The sequence below is a fragment of the Pseudomyrmex gracilis genome, unplaced genomic scaffold, assembly GCF_002006095.1.
Source record: "Pseudomyrmex gracilis isolate BER0280 unplaced genomic scaffold, ASM200609v1 scaffold_229, whole genome shotgun sequence".
Lineage (NCBI taxonomy): Eukaryota > Metazoa > Arthropoda > Insecta > Hymenoptera > Formicidae > Pseudomyrmex > Pseudomyrmex gracilis.
In genome coordinates, this window is record NW_018020813.1 from 183,737 (window position 1) to 201,292 (window position 17,556).

General features: G+C 32.3%; 2 protein-coding genes across 7 annotated transcripts; one reads left to right on the plus strand and one right to left on the minus strand.

Annotated features, from left to right (window-relative positions):
• The first annotated feature begins 852 nt into the window (after positions 1 to 852).
• On the plus strand, positions 853 to 2,661 carry LOC109858900 (coiled-coil-helix-coiled-coil-helix domain-containing protein 2). 2 transcript variants are annotated; one of them, XR_002250652.1, is made up of 4 exons: positions 853 to 1,065; positions 1,850 to 2,232; positions 2,325 to 2,389; positions 2,561 to 2,661. XR_002250652.1 is itself a non-coding variant. In XM_020436605.1 (3 exons), the coding sequence occupies exons 1-3, from the start codon at positions 1,025 to 1,027 to the stop codon at positions 2,333 to 2,335; spliced, it is 435 nt and encodes a 144-aa protein (XP_020292194.1). In that variant the 5' UTR covers positions 856 to 1,024; the 3' UTR covers positions 2,336 to 2,554. The 2 variants fall into 2 exon arrangements, 1 of the variants encoding a protein (XP_020292194.1); XM_020436605.1 differs by lacking the exon at positions 2,561 to 2,661 and having other exon boundaries at positions 856 to 1,065; positions 2,325 to 2,554.
• Positions 2,662 to 3,232: 571 nt separating this feature from the next.
• Positions 3,233 to 8,483, minus strand: LOC109858895 (mitochondrial Rho GTPase). 5 transcript variants are annotated; one of them, XM_020436598.1, is made up of 14 exons: positions 7,626 to 8,483; positions 7,332 to 7,537; positions 7,189 to 7,239; positions 6,791 to 6,892; positions 6,677 to 6,718; positions 6,432 to 6,597; positions 5,975 to 6,095; positions 5,707 to 5,899; positions 5,277 to 5,543; positions 4,955 to 5,053; positions 4,691 to 4,887; positions 4,245 to 4,283; positions 3,913 to 3,984; positions 3,233 to 3,502 (listed from the first exon to the last, which is right to left on the minus strand). In XM_020436598.1, exons 1-14 carry the CDS (start codon positions 7,822 to 7,824, stop codon positions 3,376 to 3,378), a joined length of 1,881 nt encoding a protein of 626 aa, XP_020292187.1. In that variant the 5' UTR covers positions 7,825 to 8,483; the 3' UTR covers positions 3,233 to 3,375. The 5 variants fall into 5 exon arrangements, with proteins under 5 accessions (XP_020292187.1, XP_020292183.1, XP_020292184.1 ...); XM_020436594.1 differs by having other exon boundaries at positions 4,955 to 5,167; positions 7,626 to 8,477; XM_020436595.1 differs by lacking the exon at positions 4,245 to 4,283 and having other exon boundaries at positions 4,955 to 5,167; positions 7,626 to 8,476.
• Positions 8,484 to 17,556: the final 9,073 nt, after the last annotated feature.

Genomic DNA, 17,556 nt, shown 5'->3' on the forward strand with positions numbered 1-17,556 from the left:
AGGATAGAGAAATTTTTGAATTTCTAGTACTTTTCTATTCTAGGCCAATCAACAAGCTTAAAAACTTTGTTGACAAATGTAATTTGCATTTCTACAAACATAATAGTGTACTTCGATAAATATTATACGTTTTATACGTATTTTACCGTAAAAAACTGTAAAATGTAAAAAACTATAGATAATGCTCGAATAACCCAACCCTGGGATGCATATCGTTCCGTCCTTTAGAAGACGCGGACAACTCCTCTCACAGAACGCTGGGTCTATTTATATATAAGTCTATGATATATACATATACACATGTTATTTGTCAATGTTAAATATTAAGTAAATGGCCAATACTTTTACGTTTTGAGAAGAAAATAGGAAGGAAGAGCAGTTACATTATCGACACGACGTAGTTGTGGACAACCGATTGCTACTAGTTAGTTCGCACGGCTCTCGTTGGCGCTACGAGCAACCGCCCGCTTGCCCCCCGCGCCTATTCCGCGATTCAGCGACGCGTTGTGTACATATAGCCCCTTGCACAATGGAAGGAATAGCGATAGCGATAGAAATAACACAGTTTTTAACACAGAATTCCAACTCGTCGGAAATTTTATCGCTATTACTTATTCCGATTTTCTAATCTGCATTGATACATGTATATTTTTGTATGTTAGATTCCGCTGTTCCTACCTTTATTTTTAAATATAAACTCTTTAAAACTTTTGTTATTTCTATCGCTATCGCTATTCCGTCCATTGTGCAAGAGGAGCTTATGTGCAAATGGTGAGTCATTAAATAGAAGTTGCGAGAAACCATTAAATTCACTCGCGCCCTCTGCTGCACGTGATGCTGATTGCGCCTCCTGACGTTTGGTTGCGTAACGTGACTTGCGCCTTATTACTTGGAATCGCGAAACATCTAGCTTAGTTAAGCAAACGTGGTCGAAGCGAGTTGATCGAACGATATTCACGCTTTTGTTCGAATATTTTTCGTACGTACAATATTTATTTAAACAAGCTACACGACAAGCGAAACAATGCCACGACGTGGACGTGCCGCTGCACCTCCTCCAAGAACGTAAGTCAACGCAACAGATTCCGTAATATAATTTTTTCGTCATTCGTCTACGTGCTTTTACGTAGTTACATCATGGTAGCACAGTTCAATACGTGCTGGAGTTTCTCTCCGGCTGTACAAGGATACACGCGTTACCGATCGATTGGATCTGCGTAGTTACGCTGTAAATATTTTTGGACAATTTTCGGTGTGTTTTATACTATTTTTTTTAATTATTATCTGTTAATGAAACAAATATACAACTCCGATTAGATTCCTTGGCGTCAGGAATCCAATCCACGGTTTTAATCTTATTATCAAAAAGACGTAGAATAGCGTGTGGACTAGCTTTACAGGTCCACTGAGCCAAAAGAGCACCAAACCAATACGTGCTGTACCTTTAATTGACTCCAGTCAATTAGATTTCATCGCAAAATTTTAATCCTTTGCATGCACATGAGCAAAGTCTCTCAAACCCAAAATTGCGCGTTTGTAAAAGAAATTAGGTTTTTTCAAACGCTTATATTTTCGAAATTACTAGAAATTTTTTCAATTTTTTTGTTTTCGACGCAGAATCGTTAAAACTTTTGATACACAAAAACAAAATTGGAAAAATATTGAGTTTTCGCGGGAATATTTGATTATAAATTCGCGTGGGTGTCACAGACCTAGTCTTATTTGTAATCATTTTTGAGGTCTGCAGGCAAAAGGTTAAATATCCATGTTCAGTTTTTCTCTCATTATTCGATATTTTTTTTGACAAAGACAGTACATGAATAAAAGAAGTAAACTTGACATTTTGTAGCGTTAGGCCTGCCGCGGCTGCACCAGCTAGGCCTGCACCATCCCAAGTGCCAGCTCATGCTCCGCCAGCTTCACCTATGATGGCTCAGCCTCAGCAGCCATCCCTTATGGGCCAAATGGCTGCTACTGCAGGTGGTGTAGCTATCGGATCTGCTGTGGGTCACACCATCGGCCATGCCATGACAGGTCTCTTCAGTGGAGGATCCAACGAGGCTGCTGCTCCAGCAGCTGCACCCGCACAGCAGAGCGTTCCAGCCTCTGCACCTGCTACTGGAGCTTGTGCATGGGAGATTAAGCAATTCCTGGAATGTGCTCAGAATCAATCCGATTTGTCTCTTTGTGAGGGATTCAATGAGGCGATCCGTCAATGCAAACTCACAAATAGTTAGTAATCCTGATTTGTCTGTCTCATTTATTTTCTCAGCACAGTGCTGACAAACAGATCGTTTTACTCATCTTGTACTTTCTGTTTTCAGATATCGTTTAAAGCGATGAAGTAGAAGATATGGAAGATTTAGAAACATCTAGACAAAATTGAAGAGTATGTTGTTCTCTAAGATCCTATTTGGTGTTTTATAAAAAGTTGAGGTTTTTTGTTTTTACAGTATATATGTATTTATAATATTTTTGTTAGTGTAATAATCAAAGTAATCTTGTACGTTTTTAAAATGCAGAAACACAATGAAAAAATGACTATTTCTTTCATTTTCAGGATTATATATATCCAACCATTAATTTTTTCCAAATTATGAGGAAATGTATGTTATACAATAGTTAATTGTAATGAATTAAAATAAATTAATGTACATATTACATTTACTCTACAATTTACATTAACCCATCAAATCCACAAAAACTCATTAGAATACGAAAGAAAAAGATAATATAAAAGACAATGAAAATTAAGATACTAAAATTAACGAAAACTTTATACCGAGTTTGTTTACCTTTATATTACAATACATTTAAATAACTTATTACAAGAGATAAAAATTATAAGTTCTTACAATGCATGGAGAAGAAACAGTAAATAAAAAATTTTTGGGTATCAGAACCGAAGTATAAGCGCACCTTCAACGCGAAAGTACAACGGAGCTGAGAATTGATTGCATTTTTCAAATCATTTTTGAAAGATTGTTGAAAACATTCAGAAATACTCTTGTCAACTCTATCGCTCTCGACCTAACACTGAGATTAGAGTCGCCATGATGTAACACTTGAGATTAGAGAGAGATAAAGAATGCGAGTTTCGTATAAAAATCGAGCCGGGAATATAATCAATTCTTAGCTGCGAAGTATGCGTATTATTTTATTACCGCAGTTATCTATTATATAATAGACTTATTTTTTAGACTATTATATATACTGAAAAATTTATAATGTATGATATATGAATATATATATATTTTGAGAGATATACAGTCTATATTATATGTAGTAACGTGATTATTTATACGACGTCTCTTTCTTTATTCGACAAGTTGGGAGAGGCAGTTAAACACGCACAAGCAGCACGAATATGGTAGACTATCTTTTTTCTGTATTTAACACACGCATCATCACGTAACCGGCGACTGTGGCGAATGCGATACCCAGTCCCGCTTTCCACCAAACTAGAGAATCCCCTTGCATTAGGCCGAATTGGTTTATGTGCCTGAAATGAAACACAAAAATTTACACCGAGTGTTTTTTCAACATAACAATATCGCAGTCATGTGTAATAAAAAATGACTTGATTATTTAATAATATACAAAACGTGAATATAAAAACACATGTACACAAATATATCAAATAATATTTTAATCACGTTAGCAATAGAAGTTTTTTGTACAATAAATAATTTAGAAAGGAAAAGTTGTTGTATCTTGTTTTTGATATGTCTTATAAGCATGAAGAAGGCGACTGAAATTTACGATAAGAAACACATCGGTAACTCATGCTCATGCTTGAAACGAACAAAAAGAAAAAGCAATATCTATAGACAGTGTTTATTTTAGGCAAAGTTATTATTGCGAGCTGCGCAGGTATGCGTAATATGAGCAATAAATATGAAATAAAAAAACCTTGTGAAAGAACTCCACCACTGAGAGGGTGAGAGATCAACAAGCAACATGTGGACCATACGCCTCAAATGGCTGAAAAGAGCCAATACGTTGTTTGTTACACATAATAAGTTTTATCCGTGCGATGACATGAATTTCTAAATAAATGAGCAAATCGCCTTGTCACATTTAAACATGAAGAGAGATGGAGGTAACTCCGCATAAAGTGAAAACAACATGCATCAAGAAGGAACGTACGATGATGATGATTGAATGCGGTTTTTTTTCACGATTTGCTCAAGCTTCTATAAACTTTTAATAGACAGTGTAAAGTTCAAAAAATTTGGACCAACCTGTCTCTGTAAAATAATACCCACGCTCCTTGAAAGCGGCTAAACACGAAATATCTTTTCGTTAATACCAATTTATCCGTTTGTTTTCTATTATTTTAGTTATTTTATTTTTTTTTTTTTATTTAATATTACGCTATTGTGTCTTAAAGTAAACGACAAAAAAATCAGGAAGGTACTGGAAAAAGTGCAATAAAAAATCTGTTCGCTTGAACATAAATTGAACGTAACTTCGTGATAGAAAATATCAGAAAAGAAACCAGGCGAGAAAAAGCTTTGATCTTTGATTTAACCAGTACTTTTGATTTTGTATATTAGCTACCAAAAAAAAAAAAAAAAATTATCTATCGTTTGTGGATTGAAGAGAAGCTCGAGATTTATTTGGCAAGAAATTTTTCGCAATTGCTCTTTTCTATTAACTTGGTAAAAATTATTATATATAAACTTACGGAAAGGCCGCCATCGTGGCCAATTTGACGAAGATCTCGCGCCGAACGGTGCGCGAAATGCTGTACGGTTGCGGAGGCATCAATTTGTACTTGCTGCAAAAAGCGGTTGGTTGTAACAGATATCCTTGTTTCACTTCGGAAAGGTCACTTTTGTTCGCTATTATCAGGACGGGAATTTTACTGTCAGCGAAGTATTTCTGCAAAGAAAAGTAATCGATTTATATATCCATAAGTTTAAATTCAATTACAATAAGATTTACTTACGATGTAAATGCGAGCGATATACTCGAACGATTTCGAATTGCTGGCGTCGTAAACGAGAGCAGCCGCGTCGCATTGTATCTCCGCTGGCGTTAATGCGTCCTGAACATTCAACACGTTTATATCTCTTAATATTATCATTTTCTCTTGCCCGTACACATGTACCGTATTCACAGTGACGTGAGCATTCGACGGTACCACCTTGTCGTTTAATTTCTACAAATTACACACGTGAAAACAAAACAATTTTAATGAGATCTAGGGAGGGGGGAGGAGCCTCGTGTTGTTGCGCAATTAACTTTAATTAAAAACGATTTTCTCATACCTCAAGTTTGGGATCGATAAAAGTTCTACACAACGTCGTTTTTCCGCTGCTCTTCGGACCGATCACGTGACAAGTGTAAACATTTCTACTCGATTGCTTTTTCGCGAGATCCACTTTCTTTTCGCGAGTCACAACAATCGAACTCGTTTGACACTCGTTGTTGTACATATTATATCCCAAATACGCCATGTATTCCAAAGTTTTGCGCACATTTGTCAATGTCAACAACGCCCACTGACACATGTATCCTTGAAATGTGATCCATCCCTGTGTAGGTAAATTATTAATTAAATTATGTGAAACACAGATAAAAAAAAGTTACAGAAATTTATCATTAATTTCATGAAAACCTAATTCGAGAGTGTCTGAGTACATCTTTTATTTTGATAACTGTGCAAAACTTTAAACGAGAATGTGACAGAACGCAAACCTTTTCATTCGTGGGTACAGTATATTTGTACTCATCGCCCCATGGAGGAATGAGACATCGGGAGAACAACGATTCCATTTCTGGAGGCGAAAGAGCTCCGTCACGATCACGATCGTGTTGCATAAACAGTAACGTTAGGAACTCCTGTCCTTTGTGCGACAATTCGGTGGTGCAACCAATCGGAACTTTTAACCTGTTAAGAGAAACGGAGTTGTTTAAAGCGATCTTGAAAATAATCATAATAATTAGCGCAAAAATCGATATTCACGGAGGATTGATGTAGTCTTTTGACATTTGCAGCTCGTTGTCATATCCGAACTTCCTTAACACAGCCCAAGTTGTTTCGTTTCGTCCGCGTTGTATGAATAAACATTGCAAGTACATAAATCCTGAAAATACAATTAAAGACACAATTGTATCAATACATATACAGGGTGTCCCGTAATTGCCGTCTCACCACTTGTAGGCAGGTACAAGGGATTATTCGTCGCTACGGCGCGACAGACTGGGCTGTCCTTACGCTGGATGCACGCTGAGGATGAGCTTAGCGGATCTTTATTAATTTTAATTTCATATCTCGTTAATTATTGCGAATCTTCTAAAGTGATATAGGATTTTTCGTCTTAGAATAACTCCTTCTTCTTGCCTACGAGCGGTGGACGGCAATTATGGGACACCCTGTATATGTTATACCGCATGTGTCTAACACCAAAATAATCGCAAACCTTTCATTGTGACACATCCGTTGCATATACCGTCGCAAATGTTTTTTGACAGCACTGCTTTCACATCTTCCAACACTTGCGGCTGCAAGGGTGTATTGAAGCACCATTGCTGAAATGCATTCAGCTCCATATCGTTTAAAAGTCCATCGTTATCTACATCGCATATCTATTTCAGGAGAGGAAATAATAATTTAGTAAAGCGTAAATAAAAATGAAAAAAGAAAAGAAAAACAAGACACACTCACTTTAAAAATTCTCTGTAGAGCTCTTTTGCATTCTTCTGTAAGCTGTAATGAAAGACAATCTCAAATTAGGCATAATTACGAAACTTAATTTAACAAAATCTAGATAAATTATACCTCTTGTGTATCATAATTGTACAAAGGTGTGGTAGGATGCAAAACTGCCTTTTGTGCGTAATAAAACGTTTCTGATACATTCTGAAGTGTTTTCGCTGAGCACTGTAAAAATAAAATACATTCGTGTTCATCTTTTTCTCAAATTTCTCTCTTGTTCTATATATCAAAAAAAAAAAAAAACACCTTTTCCAAAAAGCTAAAAAACGGATACCAAGTACACGTGCAATTTGCATATTTCTCTCAATATATATAATATTCTTAAGAAAAAGTATTACAATAAAAAAACGCTGTCTCTACAAAATCGATTCTACTGTAGAAATGATATCAAAAAGTAGCACCTAGTAAAATTTTGTAAGTTGTTTTCTTTCATGTTCTATACATCAAGTATGGATTTTTACCTCTATGCAGCTTTCAATCTCCGTGAATTCTTTCATGATCGGATACACTGCCTACAATTATAAGGCAAAAACATACATTGATGGAAACAGTTGTTACAAATTTCAAGATGGTGACATTAAGAATTGTTCAGTTGCTTGCAAACCTCTATGGTGGAATAATCCACAAGATCAATCTTATTGCCTACAAGTACAACTGGGCATCGATTGTCGGGTGAACATCTTCTGATCAATGGTAACCAATAGCTGGCTGCTCTGTCCAAAGTGTCCTCGTCATCCACAGAATAAACAACACATATGACATGAGCCTTCTGTATCTCCTCTGTCAGTTGATCATCCGTTTGCTCTACCGCTGGCAAAACCAGTAATAATAATATTACGACTTGAACGAAAACGGACAACAGTTTGCGTGTGTGCAAAATGCACATCTCGATACATACCCGAATAGTCGACTATGTGTGTCGGCACTTGTTCCGGCGTAACGTCCGCCGGTATTGTGATTTCCTCAGCCTTGTTGGGCACTTCCTCCGCATATTCCTCGCTCACCAGAGACAGTATCAGAGAAGTCTTGCCGACACCCCGCTCGCCGATCAACAATATTCTCACATTGCGCCGAGGCGCGACCGGACGCTGTACCATACTGGAGCACCGACGAATAAATTATCCGATACGGCGTTTGCCGTTCAATTCTTCGCGATTGACATTTCCCTCGTTCTCTGAAGAAGGTTTACAGCACTTCGAACTATAACCTATAACGTCGCGCCGAGTAAATGCCGATGCTATACGATACGAGATAATTCGCGCACCCCCAGCGAGTGTCTCCTACGGTGACATTCTACGGGAGGTATCGAGAACGACGAGAATCACTGACACATTATCCGCTACCTTCTTGTCTTTTCTCGAGAGTGTTAAACACACGTATATTACGTCGAGAAAAAAAACACGTATTTTGCACTTAACGCTTTACCGAAGAACCGAGATAGACACCAATCACAATCGCTGGGCGACTACAGCTGGGGACCACCAATACAAACTCCGATACACAATCACAGTGTATCTACAAATATATACCTCACGTATATGTATAGAGACCGGCAATAATATCCTCTTTGGGTACTAGATCTAGAGTCGTGAGAGTTTCGGAGATCGGAGTTTCACCATACTCGGTCTAGTAATCGGTCGATTAAGCGTCAACTGTGATTGGTCTATGTTGTGTTTCAGGATATATTCGCGCATCGTGATCACAGAATCCTCCAAGTAGCGCCGGAAATACCGGCACATATGTATATGCGTAAAATAGAACATTTATTCGATATATATCAATGCTACCTGTAATACATCTTTTCTCTCAATTGTTTTCTCTTGCGAGCTCTGTGTGAAAAAGGAATGAGAATTTCCCATTAGAACCTGCATTATTCGTCCATAACAACCGACGGAGATTTGTCGACGCTGATGTTATCGAGCGTCAAAATAGAACGCGCGCTACCGCTACGATAACGAACAACGCGCGACGACGAATAAAATGTCAAGATTTTTTTTTCTTTGTTAAATGTTAAGTTAATTAATTAGATTGATTAATTAAGTGATCTCGCTTTTTTCTATTTAAACAATTTACAGAATTTATTTAACTTATCTTTAGATTATTTTATTTCAAAATTAAAGAGAATTAAATGACTCCTGCGTCGGAAAAAACCGATCTTTTCTCTTTCGATTCGTTTTTGCTTGCTAACTCGGCGTCCACGTTCTCCTCGATCTTTCCGCGACGAATGCTGCGACCTCCCACGATGATGAGCGTTCCCTTCATTCGGTGAGGTTGTTACCAAAAATGTAAAAAAAAAATTGTATCTATAATGCTACTTAACTCTCTCCGCACGCCTCCTGCTAAGAAGTTCTTGCACAAACGTACGCTGCATTTTCGTCGTTTAAAAAAATGAAACACGTCAACAAATCCGGAGATCTACATGAAAAATATCCAGATTTTAATAATAAGAACAGAACGGAATCTTGATTACTTTTCTACTATGCCTTAAATTTCTATATCACTTCTTGTTTTAACTCACAAAACACAACATATAATCCATACAACAAAATTACGTGCAAAATAACAATTAGTTCTCTCAATTATATTGATTTATAATATTTATTTTTACAATACAAGACTTATATACTAATAGCATAAGAAGCGATAACGAACATCTGTCCTACAATTTACACGTACACCAGTGTTATCCATTAGTACTCATTATTATACTGCAAGTTTGTTTGTTTGTTTGTTTTTTTTGCGAAGGAAACAGTTGTTCGATATAACCCCAAGGGGAACAATATAAAGATCTATTATATACCTATATATTTTTATATTATTTTTCTTGTATATAAACTTTCAGTTATCAGAAAAATATTTATATATATATAAACAGAATTTATTTTATTGGTTTTCTAACTACACATTATACACGCTACTATATTTGATACTTTTTCTTTAAAATCTATATTGCCAAAAATACGTGTTGTCGATATTGTAATTTCTTTTTTTTTTGTTTTGTTTTGTTTTGTTTATATCTGCGATAATACAACGGTAATTATCCCTTGTTAATTCTTATTCAGGTTGACGATTTGTACTGATATCAAGTATAGAATTTGCTACGAAGAGAAAAGGAGGAACGGAAGAAACACGTTTCTTTTTTGTCAAAATATTATCGTGCGCACCGTAGTGCGTTTCTTCGGCATCCCGGAAACACACTAATAACAAACGTATTCTAGACCTTTTTGACATCGTCGTAAAGTAGAAAAAAACACTATTTCTAAAGAAAGATAGAGCTTTGAGAAAAATCGATAGAGGCGCGCGCTCATTCCGTGAAGTTAAAAAAAAAAAAAATAAAATAAAAATCACTTTTCCGAGGCAGAAATTTTGTATCTTTTAACCTACTTTTCGCAAGAGAAAGCTTATACTATACAGAAATAAAAATCTAAATTGTTAGAGTTATATATAAACTACTGTATGATTTTGTTTTACGGCTGTTAAGTTGTATGTATTGATATTATTAATACACAGATATTGTTTGTTAACTTCAAATATCGTTTTGTTGTGGTTATAAACCGCATTGATCCTTTCCGTTATTGTTGCGTCTCTCCTCATCACGCGAGATTATGTGTAAATGTTCATTTTTATGGTAAGACATAATTTTTTTTTTTTTACACTCGGCATACACGCGTATTAGTCGCATAGACTAAGTCAGAATTACATATTCCCTATAACATATTTTGCATGAAAAATTTTATGTGTAAAAAACGTACAAAACTCCGCATTGTGTAAACATGAAGTAACATATATATAAGAAAGTTATTGCGAATTATGACTTGGAAATCAAGAATTATACATTAATACATATTGCGCGCGCACGCGTTTATATAGAAGCAACCACGACAGAGCCACATCTTTCATTAGGTTTTCATATATATAAATTTTTTCATAATCTATATATATTATCATAATAATTACTTCGATATTTCTTATCGCTCTTTCGTGCAATAATTATAATAAAAAATGTCTCCTCTCTTTCACAGAATGATCACATTTATACATGTATTGTACATATATGTTAACAAACATCGCATAAAATATATATTGTACACGTTAACAAACATCGTATAAAATTATTGCGTCGAGTAGCATATAACGTAAATGAAATAGCAAATAATGACAATTTTATATCAATTTTTCGTCGCTGGCAATTTCAAAGAATTCAGTTCTGCGTGTTTTCATCAAATGTTTAATTAATTTACGATTTCTGTATGTTTAAAAAACACAAGAGTAATATCATTCTGTGAAAGCAACTATTGCACGAACGAGAGATAATTTCTCTCACTTTTGCGTCACAAGTCGTTTGAATAACTCGGAGATGAAACAGTTTTGGTTTTTTTTTTTTTTTGGTTTTTTTGATTTTGTTTTTTTTTTACTGATTGTTACAAACGTTATGTATGTCGCGTGTAAATGTAACGAAAGTGTAAAACGATCAAACGATAAAAACATATACACACAATTCGTTCGCGCAATAATTTGCAAAAAAAAAAAAAAAAATAATAATAGATTAGTACCTCAACTTCTTAATATGTACGAATACAATGCTTCTAAACACCAGAAATTACATTACATACAAATATATTATTAAATCTATTTCCTATATTTAAAGTTGTAAACAGAGCGGATGCTCTTATCTTCAAGCTAATATACGAATAAAATTTGTAAACGCGGTTGTTAAATTTTTCTTTGCACATCACTTGTGTTCTCTTTTAATTATAGCCTTATGAGCTAAGATTTAAATATCATAATATTGTACCGGAAGACGGTTCTTTTCACCGTAAAAATATTGCAAAGGTAGCAAAACGTTCAAAAAGTAGTGCGCTTCTACATTTATATAAAGTTTCGCGCTACATGGCGTTTGCGAAAAAGCATCGATATAGAATTTTACACATATACGCAAAAGAGTAAGAAAAAAATTAATTTCTTTTTGTTAACTGTGACTTGTGTATTTGTATAAACAACAATGCGGAATTACCTGATTGTAGAGAGAAATTAGAAGTGTTAAAAGATCTTACGCACATACACGTAAACGTTCACCTCTTGTTGAACGCAAGTTTGTTACTTTCATATGTCTGAAAATGGCACTGCTTGAATGAAATTTTCTTTATACAAATTTCTCTCTTTCTCTCTGTGTGGATGTATCGTACCGCGCGTCGTAGGAAAATTTATAATTCGATTTTTTAACGCCATTTTTTTTTTTTTTTTTTTTTTAAATGAGAAATGACACCACGTAATTGATAAGCGCGAGGCAAACACATGTACACATACGCATGTACGTAATATGCAAAACTACACAAACTAAAAAGGTAACTAAAACTTGGTTTTGTGTTTTCTTCTCAAATAAACATTCACGAATTTGTGATTCTCGAGCAACATTTTTGTTTTTTTCATTCAGTTTTCGAAAAATTAGTAGTGATTAAATATGAGGACGCAAATGACTGTTGTGCATAAATTTTCTCACAAGTATGTTCTTTTCTTTTCACAAAGAGATTTGTTTGTGTTATAATACACATATGTAGATATGTTAGTTTTATATTTAAAAGTGACGAAATATCGATAAGATGTAGATTGTTCGAGAAGTGAGAAATCAATTGTAAATTTTATCTCCGCTCTACTCTTATCACGTGGCCTCCGTTCAAGTCAGTGTTGTTGAGAGTAATCGAGTAATAATTTCATGAAGGTACACAAATACAGAATAAGAGAAATTATATAGAGTTCGAGTGTCGACAAGACGTTATCATACTTCGTATTATCGAACAAAATCGCTTTACATCGTTCCGGTGCGTAATGCAATTTGAAAACACCAGGTAAATTCACCGCAGCAATAAACCAAAAACTGTACTTTGATTGTAATATATATTCAGTGTATATTTATATAAAAGCAGTATGAAAATGTTTCTACTATCGCTAAATATAATATTCACGGCAAAAAATACAAGTCAAGTAATAGAATTGAATTAAATTATTTCTAACTGTGAGTAAGAGTGTGTTTGTATGTAATCACAGTCGTACAGCCATTTGTTACCTCGTATTTTTCACAAAAATGCATCAATCTAGATAGATTTTTAAAATAAAATAGTTAAAAAAAATCACTGCAATCTCTGATACAAGTTTTACAACAAATATATAATTAAGAATATCACGATATTACGCGTAATTGTAATTTTCTACGAAAGTGACTAAGAGCAACCATTCAGGTGAAATAACTACGAGTTAACGTACATATATATATATATATATATTTATCTATATGTATATATATGTATATATTGATGATCTAAAACGAAATTTAGCAATATTTAAAGGGATAAAAAAAATATTTTAAAAACATTATGTATAATATCGTAATTTATAGTGTAAAGCGAGTCACATTTGTTTTACTGAGATATATTATGTAGCACGTATAATCTTTCCGATTAATATTAAAGAGAATAATAGAACTATATTCAAAATCTTTGTGAATATTGAGCAGGTATTCCTTTGCAGGCAAGAGAAGACATATACACATCACGCTAAGAACAAATGAAAAATAAATATATGTAAATATATATAGGATCTCAGAGACATATACATGTCACTATCAAACTAACAAATGCGGTAATCGTCATATCAAAAATTACTATAGTGATTAAAGATGACACAGGTTTTACAGCAAGTACTTTTAGTTATAAATTATGATATAAACGTTCAGCAAATTGCCTTTAGATATTACAATTTGTTACGCAATTTATTAGTATACAATATTCTAGTGATTATGTGTAATGTTGTTCGTCTGAACTGTACCGATAATTCTTCCCTCTAGTGATACAAAACAGATTTTGTTGCCTCTCTGCTTCGTAAATTTCGCCAAATCGACGTTAAAAAAAAAAAAAAAGACAATTTCATCAATCTTTAATTAAAAACTAAACATATGTAAACATTAGAGCACGGTGTCGTCTGGCATTTGAATTTAACGTAAGAAGAATTATTCGCACAAGACAGAGCGTGTATAACGTTTTGTATATCGGTATATTAATTTGTCAAAAATATAGTGTATTTGCCCTCTTGTTGGTTTCTTTTTTGAACGTTAAAAACTTAATTCGAAAGCTTTGAATAAAAAATCATTTTTCAAGCAATCAAATGTTTTAATAAGTTTAGAATTTTTAAGTAACTTCATAATATAATTGTCCTAAATATTGCGTATTTGCGTGAATCTCTTTTACGATACATCTAATTTTGTTAGTTTTAATATGGCTTTATACAGTAACAACATATATATTTTTTAAATAAATATAAAACTCATATAAGTTAGTATTTAAAAAAATTCTTAAATACAACGAGCAAATTTGTTCGTACAGAGAATAGTGCTCTAAAATATTAGGATTATTCCTAAAACCAACAACAGGGGATAGTAGTACATAAATATTCAACTGTATGTTTGCTTTATTACATGATAATATTAGCTAATCGTCCATTTTGTTACTCTCCTATTACTCTATTTTGTAGCTAGATTGTTTGCTTGCGCAATAATTTATAATTTTAATATATTTTATAATTTTTGTTATTGTTATAGAAGTAAAATAGTACATAATATATATATATATATATATATATACACATATATACATATATATATGTATATATATTGTATATAATTGTTTTTGTAATATTTGTATATAATTCAATTCTATTCAAGAATATAATTTCTAAATTTTCTGGCAACTAATACCGCGAGCAAACTTTGCTTTCTCGATTATTTAAAAATGCAGAAAGTTTTCGCATCTCTTCACAAAGAACCGTTTACTCGAATGTTCCCATTGTTTATTGCAATATTGCTATTTCAAATACAAATATATACGGAAAACAGTTTGATCGCGGAATACCATTGATGACAAACCTGCATTCTTTATAAGTATCAATCTTAAATGTGATGCGTAAATTACCGTATTTGTTTGTCATTGTAAATTTGTATGAGTTTAGAAAATTTATTCCTTCTATCGTGAGTGTATTATCTGCGTAAAAATGCATATGGTAATATATATGAAAATCTACTTATCGTCATATTTTTAAATTGCTAAATCTAATGCGCTTTAACGACGTAATAATGCCATAAAAAGAATTAATTAAATACATAAAAAAAACTATATGTATAAAACATAAATATTGTCTAGTATTTTGTTTTTTTTCTTTTTTATCCCACACATTGATACATCTTTTTTTTTCAGATATTGTTATTTGTCTCTCTTTACCGATTCTTTTGTTATTAAAAAAATATTTCTTTTAAAACATTATTTCTGTACTTATAAAGAATGCATTGAATATTAACACAAAATTATAAATTCATATATTATTATAAATGTTTAAATCTCTTAACTCCTACATATAGTTCTTTGAAAACGATGTTATGATATATGCGGTCTCTACAAAACTTAAATATTGATTTGTCATATGAGATTTTAAAGGTGACATATAAATGCCACATGACTGGGACAGAAAAAAAAGAGAAGAAAACAGAAATTTTACAATAAAAAATCGGGAATACATATTATCTAGATGTGAAAAATAGAAATAATTTACAAAATAAATATTTATTAATATTTTTTAAAACTAGAGCCAAAAAAAAAGAAAACAGGTAGTCTGAGAGTCTACCTGCTTTAGACCATATATATCATAATAGAGAGAAATAGCATCTTTTCTTTAATAACATCTAAGAGTGTTGTATTATTGTTTTAATATTTTATATATATAATAATCTAATAAAAACACTGACGTAATAAAAACATTCTTTTTGGCCTCACTTTTTTTTACACTAAACTATGAGGATAACTGAAAAAAAGAAAAAAATAAACAGAAAAGCAAAAACCAACTATAGAACTGCGGTTTCAAATATATATGTCAGATACGAAATTCTTTGTGTGTAATTAAGTAAATATCTGCTGCAATATATGTTTTATTAAAACGAGATAAAACGAATTCGATTCTTTGACAGTTTTAATTACGCGTATAAAATGACAAATAGCTTAAAATATTTTAACCTTTTTTTTTTTTTTTTTTTTTTTTAACTCGTGTAAAAGTGTTAGACTTCGTCTTTGTGCGAAGGGGGTATTATACTCTTGATTTCATTAAATTTTACATTTGTAATTTGTTAATATGCTAAACAAAAGTAGTTATTAAAATTGATTATTGTAACATTCTTTTTTGTATCTATATGTAAGGAAACAATTTGATAATGCTGTCCTATCTATCCTAATCTTTTGTATATACCTTAGGCTATATATATATACACATACATATATATGTATATATATACCGAGTGTATAGTCATTTTTGTCAGAGTTTAACAACCACATTTTTAAAATGAATATACACATAGAGCCGGAAATATATAGACGTGCTTTTTTTCTTTACACGCTCTAAATTTAGCATACTTGTAATAGTACGCCGCTGAACTGTAACACGTATGTCACGCGTGACTTATATGCGTGAATCATATATTTGTATATGATATATATGTATTTGTGTGTATGTATTTATGTATGTATACATATATATATATATAATTATTTTTTTGATTAAATTGAAAAATCCTAAATATTTCTAACATGTATATATATATATTCTTACATCTACAATTGTAATAGCCTACACATGAAATAAGAATAATTGGCTCAGTAATTTAATTGAATAATTGGTTGAAGATCAACATCTCTTTTCACTACTACCACACGCTATTTAATTGAAAACGTTCTTTTTTTCTAATAATTCCGTCGCGCAAGTACTAAGAGTACATAATCAAGCATATTTAAGAGTGAGTTGTTGTATAGAAATTTATGCAAACAACCACATGTATACATTAAAAAATAAAAACCGAATTTTGTCTTTATGTAAAATTGATAAAAATTAACTGATTATATTGTGAATACACCTCTGTGTTCGAAGTGAAACGTTATACATCAGCATTATTGTTCACGGAACGAGACAAAAAAAAGCAGGAAAATAAGAAAAAGGAAGAAGGAAAAAAAACAGAAGCTGCAATATAACACTGATAAATAAAATGAAACAAATAGAATATATATAATGTATATATATATGTACTCATATAATATTTTTCATATAAGATAAATTTTTTTAGCACTATCTTTCGGATCTGGTCTGCAAATTTCTATGTATTCTTGTTACAATATACCTAGATGAGAAATCTCTTTGTTATCAGATATACAAAAACCTAAAAAATAAAACACGCACTCACACGTACACTCACACTAGCGTACAATAATGGTTTCTAGTACACTTGCATTCACATCAATTAAATGTCCCTTTTCTCTTATTAAATCGAAATATATTTTTCTATCTTAATTTGTTATAATTAATTAGTAATTACTTAATTATTAATTAATTATAATCAGTAGTATATTAAATATGATTTGCCTATTTTTTCTTTTTCTTTTTTTGTCGTAAAATATAGCTATGTGAATGCGGACACACCAGAAATCATTAATTTAATTTTGTTTATCCTAAGTGTATACACTTCCTATAATATTTATATCTTCAATATTAAGTTTTCAACGAAAAATATAAAATTTGTTAATACTTATATTTATTACACACATTCAGTACGAATCAATTGGAAAATCCTATTAAATATATATATATATAGATTTAAATATAATAGAAATATTATTTTTTTCTGTGACATACGTTTCACAGCTCAATCATTGAAAAAAAGTTTCTCCTTTTTATTCAATATATTAATAAGAGAAAACTTTTGTTGCGTTTATTAATATTAACTTTTTTCCTTAAACAATTATATA

What these genes read in the sequence shown, in the direction of transcription:
- LOC109858900 (XM_020436605.1), top strand. Translation starts at nt 1,025, where the DNA reads ATGCCACGACGTGGACGTGCCGCTGCACCTCCTCCAAGAAC. An exon ending in GCTGCACCTCCTCCAAGAAC is followed by an intron (nt 1,066 to 1,849) that starts GTAAGTCAACGC and finishes GACATTTTGTAG; the next exon opens with CGTTAGGCCTGCCGCGGCTG.
- LOC109858895 (XM_020436594.1), bottom strand. Translation starts at nt 7,824, where the DNA reads ATGGTACAGCGTCCGGTCGCGCCTCGGCGCAATGTGAGAATATTGTTG. An exon ending in ATATCGCTCGCATTTACATC is followed by an intron (nt 4,888 to 4,954) that starts GTAAGTAAATCT and finishes TTTTCTTTGCAG; the next exon opens with AAATACTTCGCTGACAGTAA. An exon ending in GCCACGATGGCGGCCTTTCC is followed by an intron (nt 4,284 to 4,690) that starts GTAAGTTTATAT and finishes TTTCGTGTTTAG; the next exon opens with CCGCTTTCAAGGAGCGTGGG.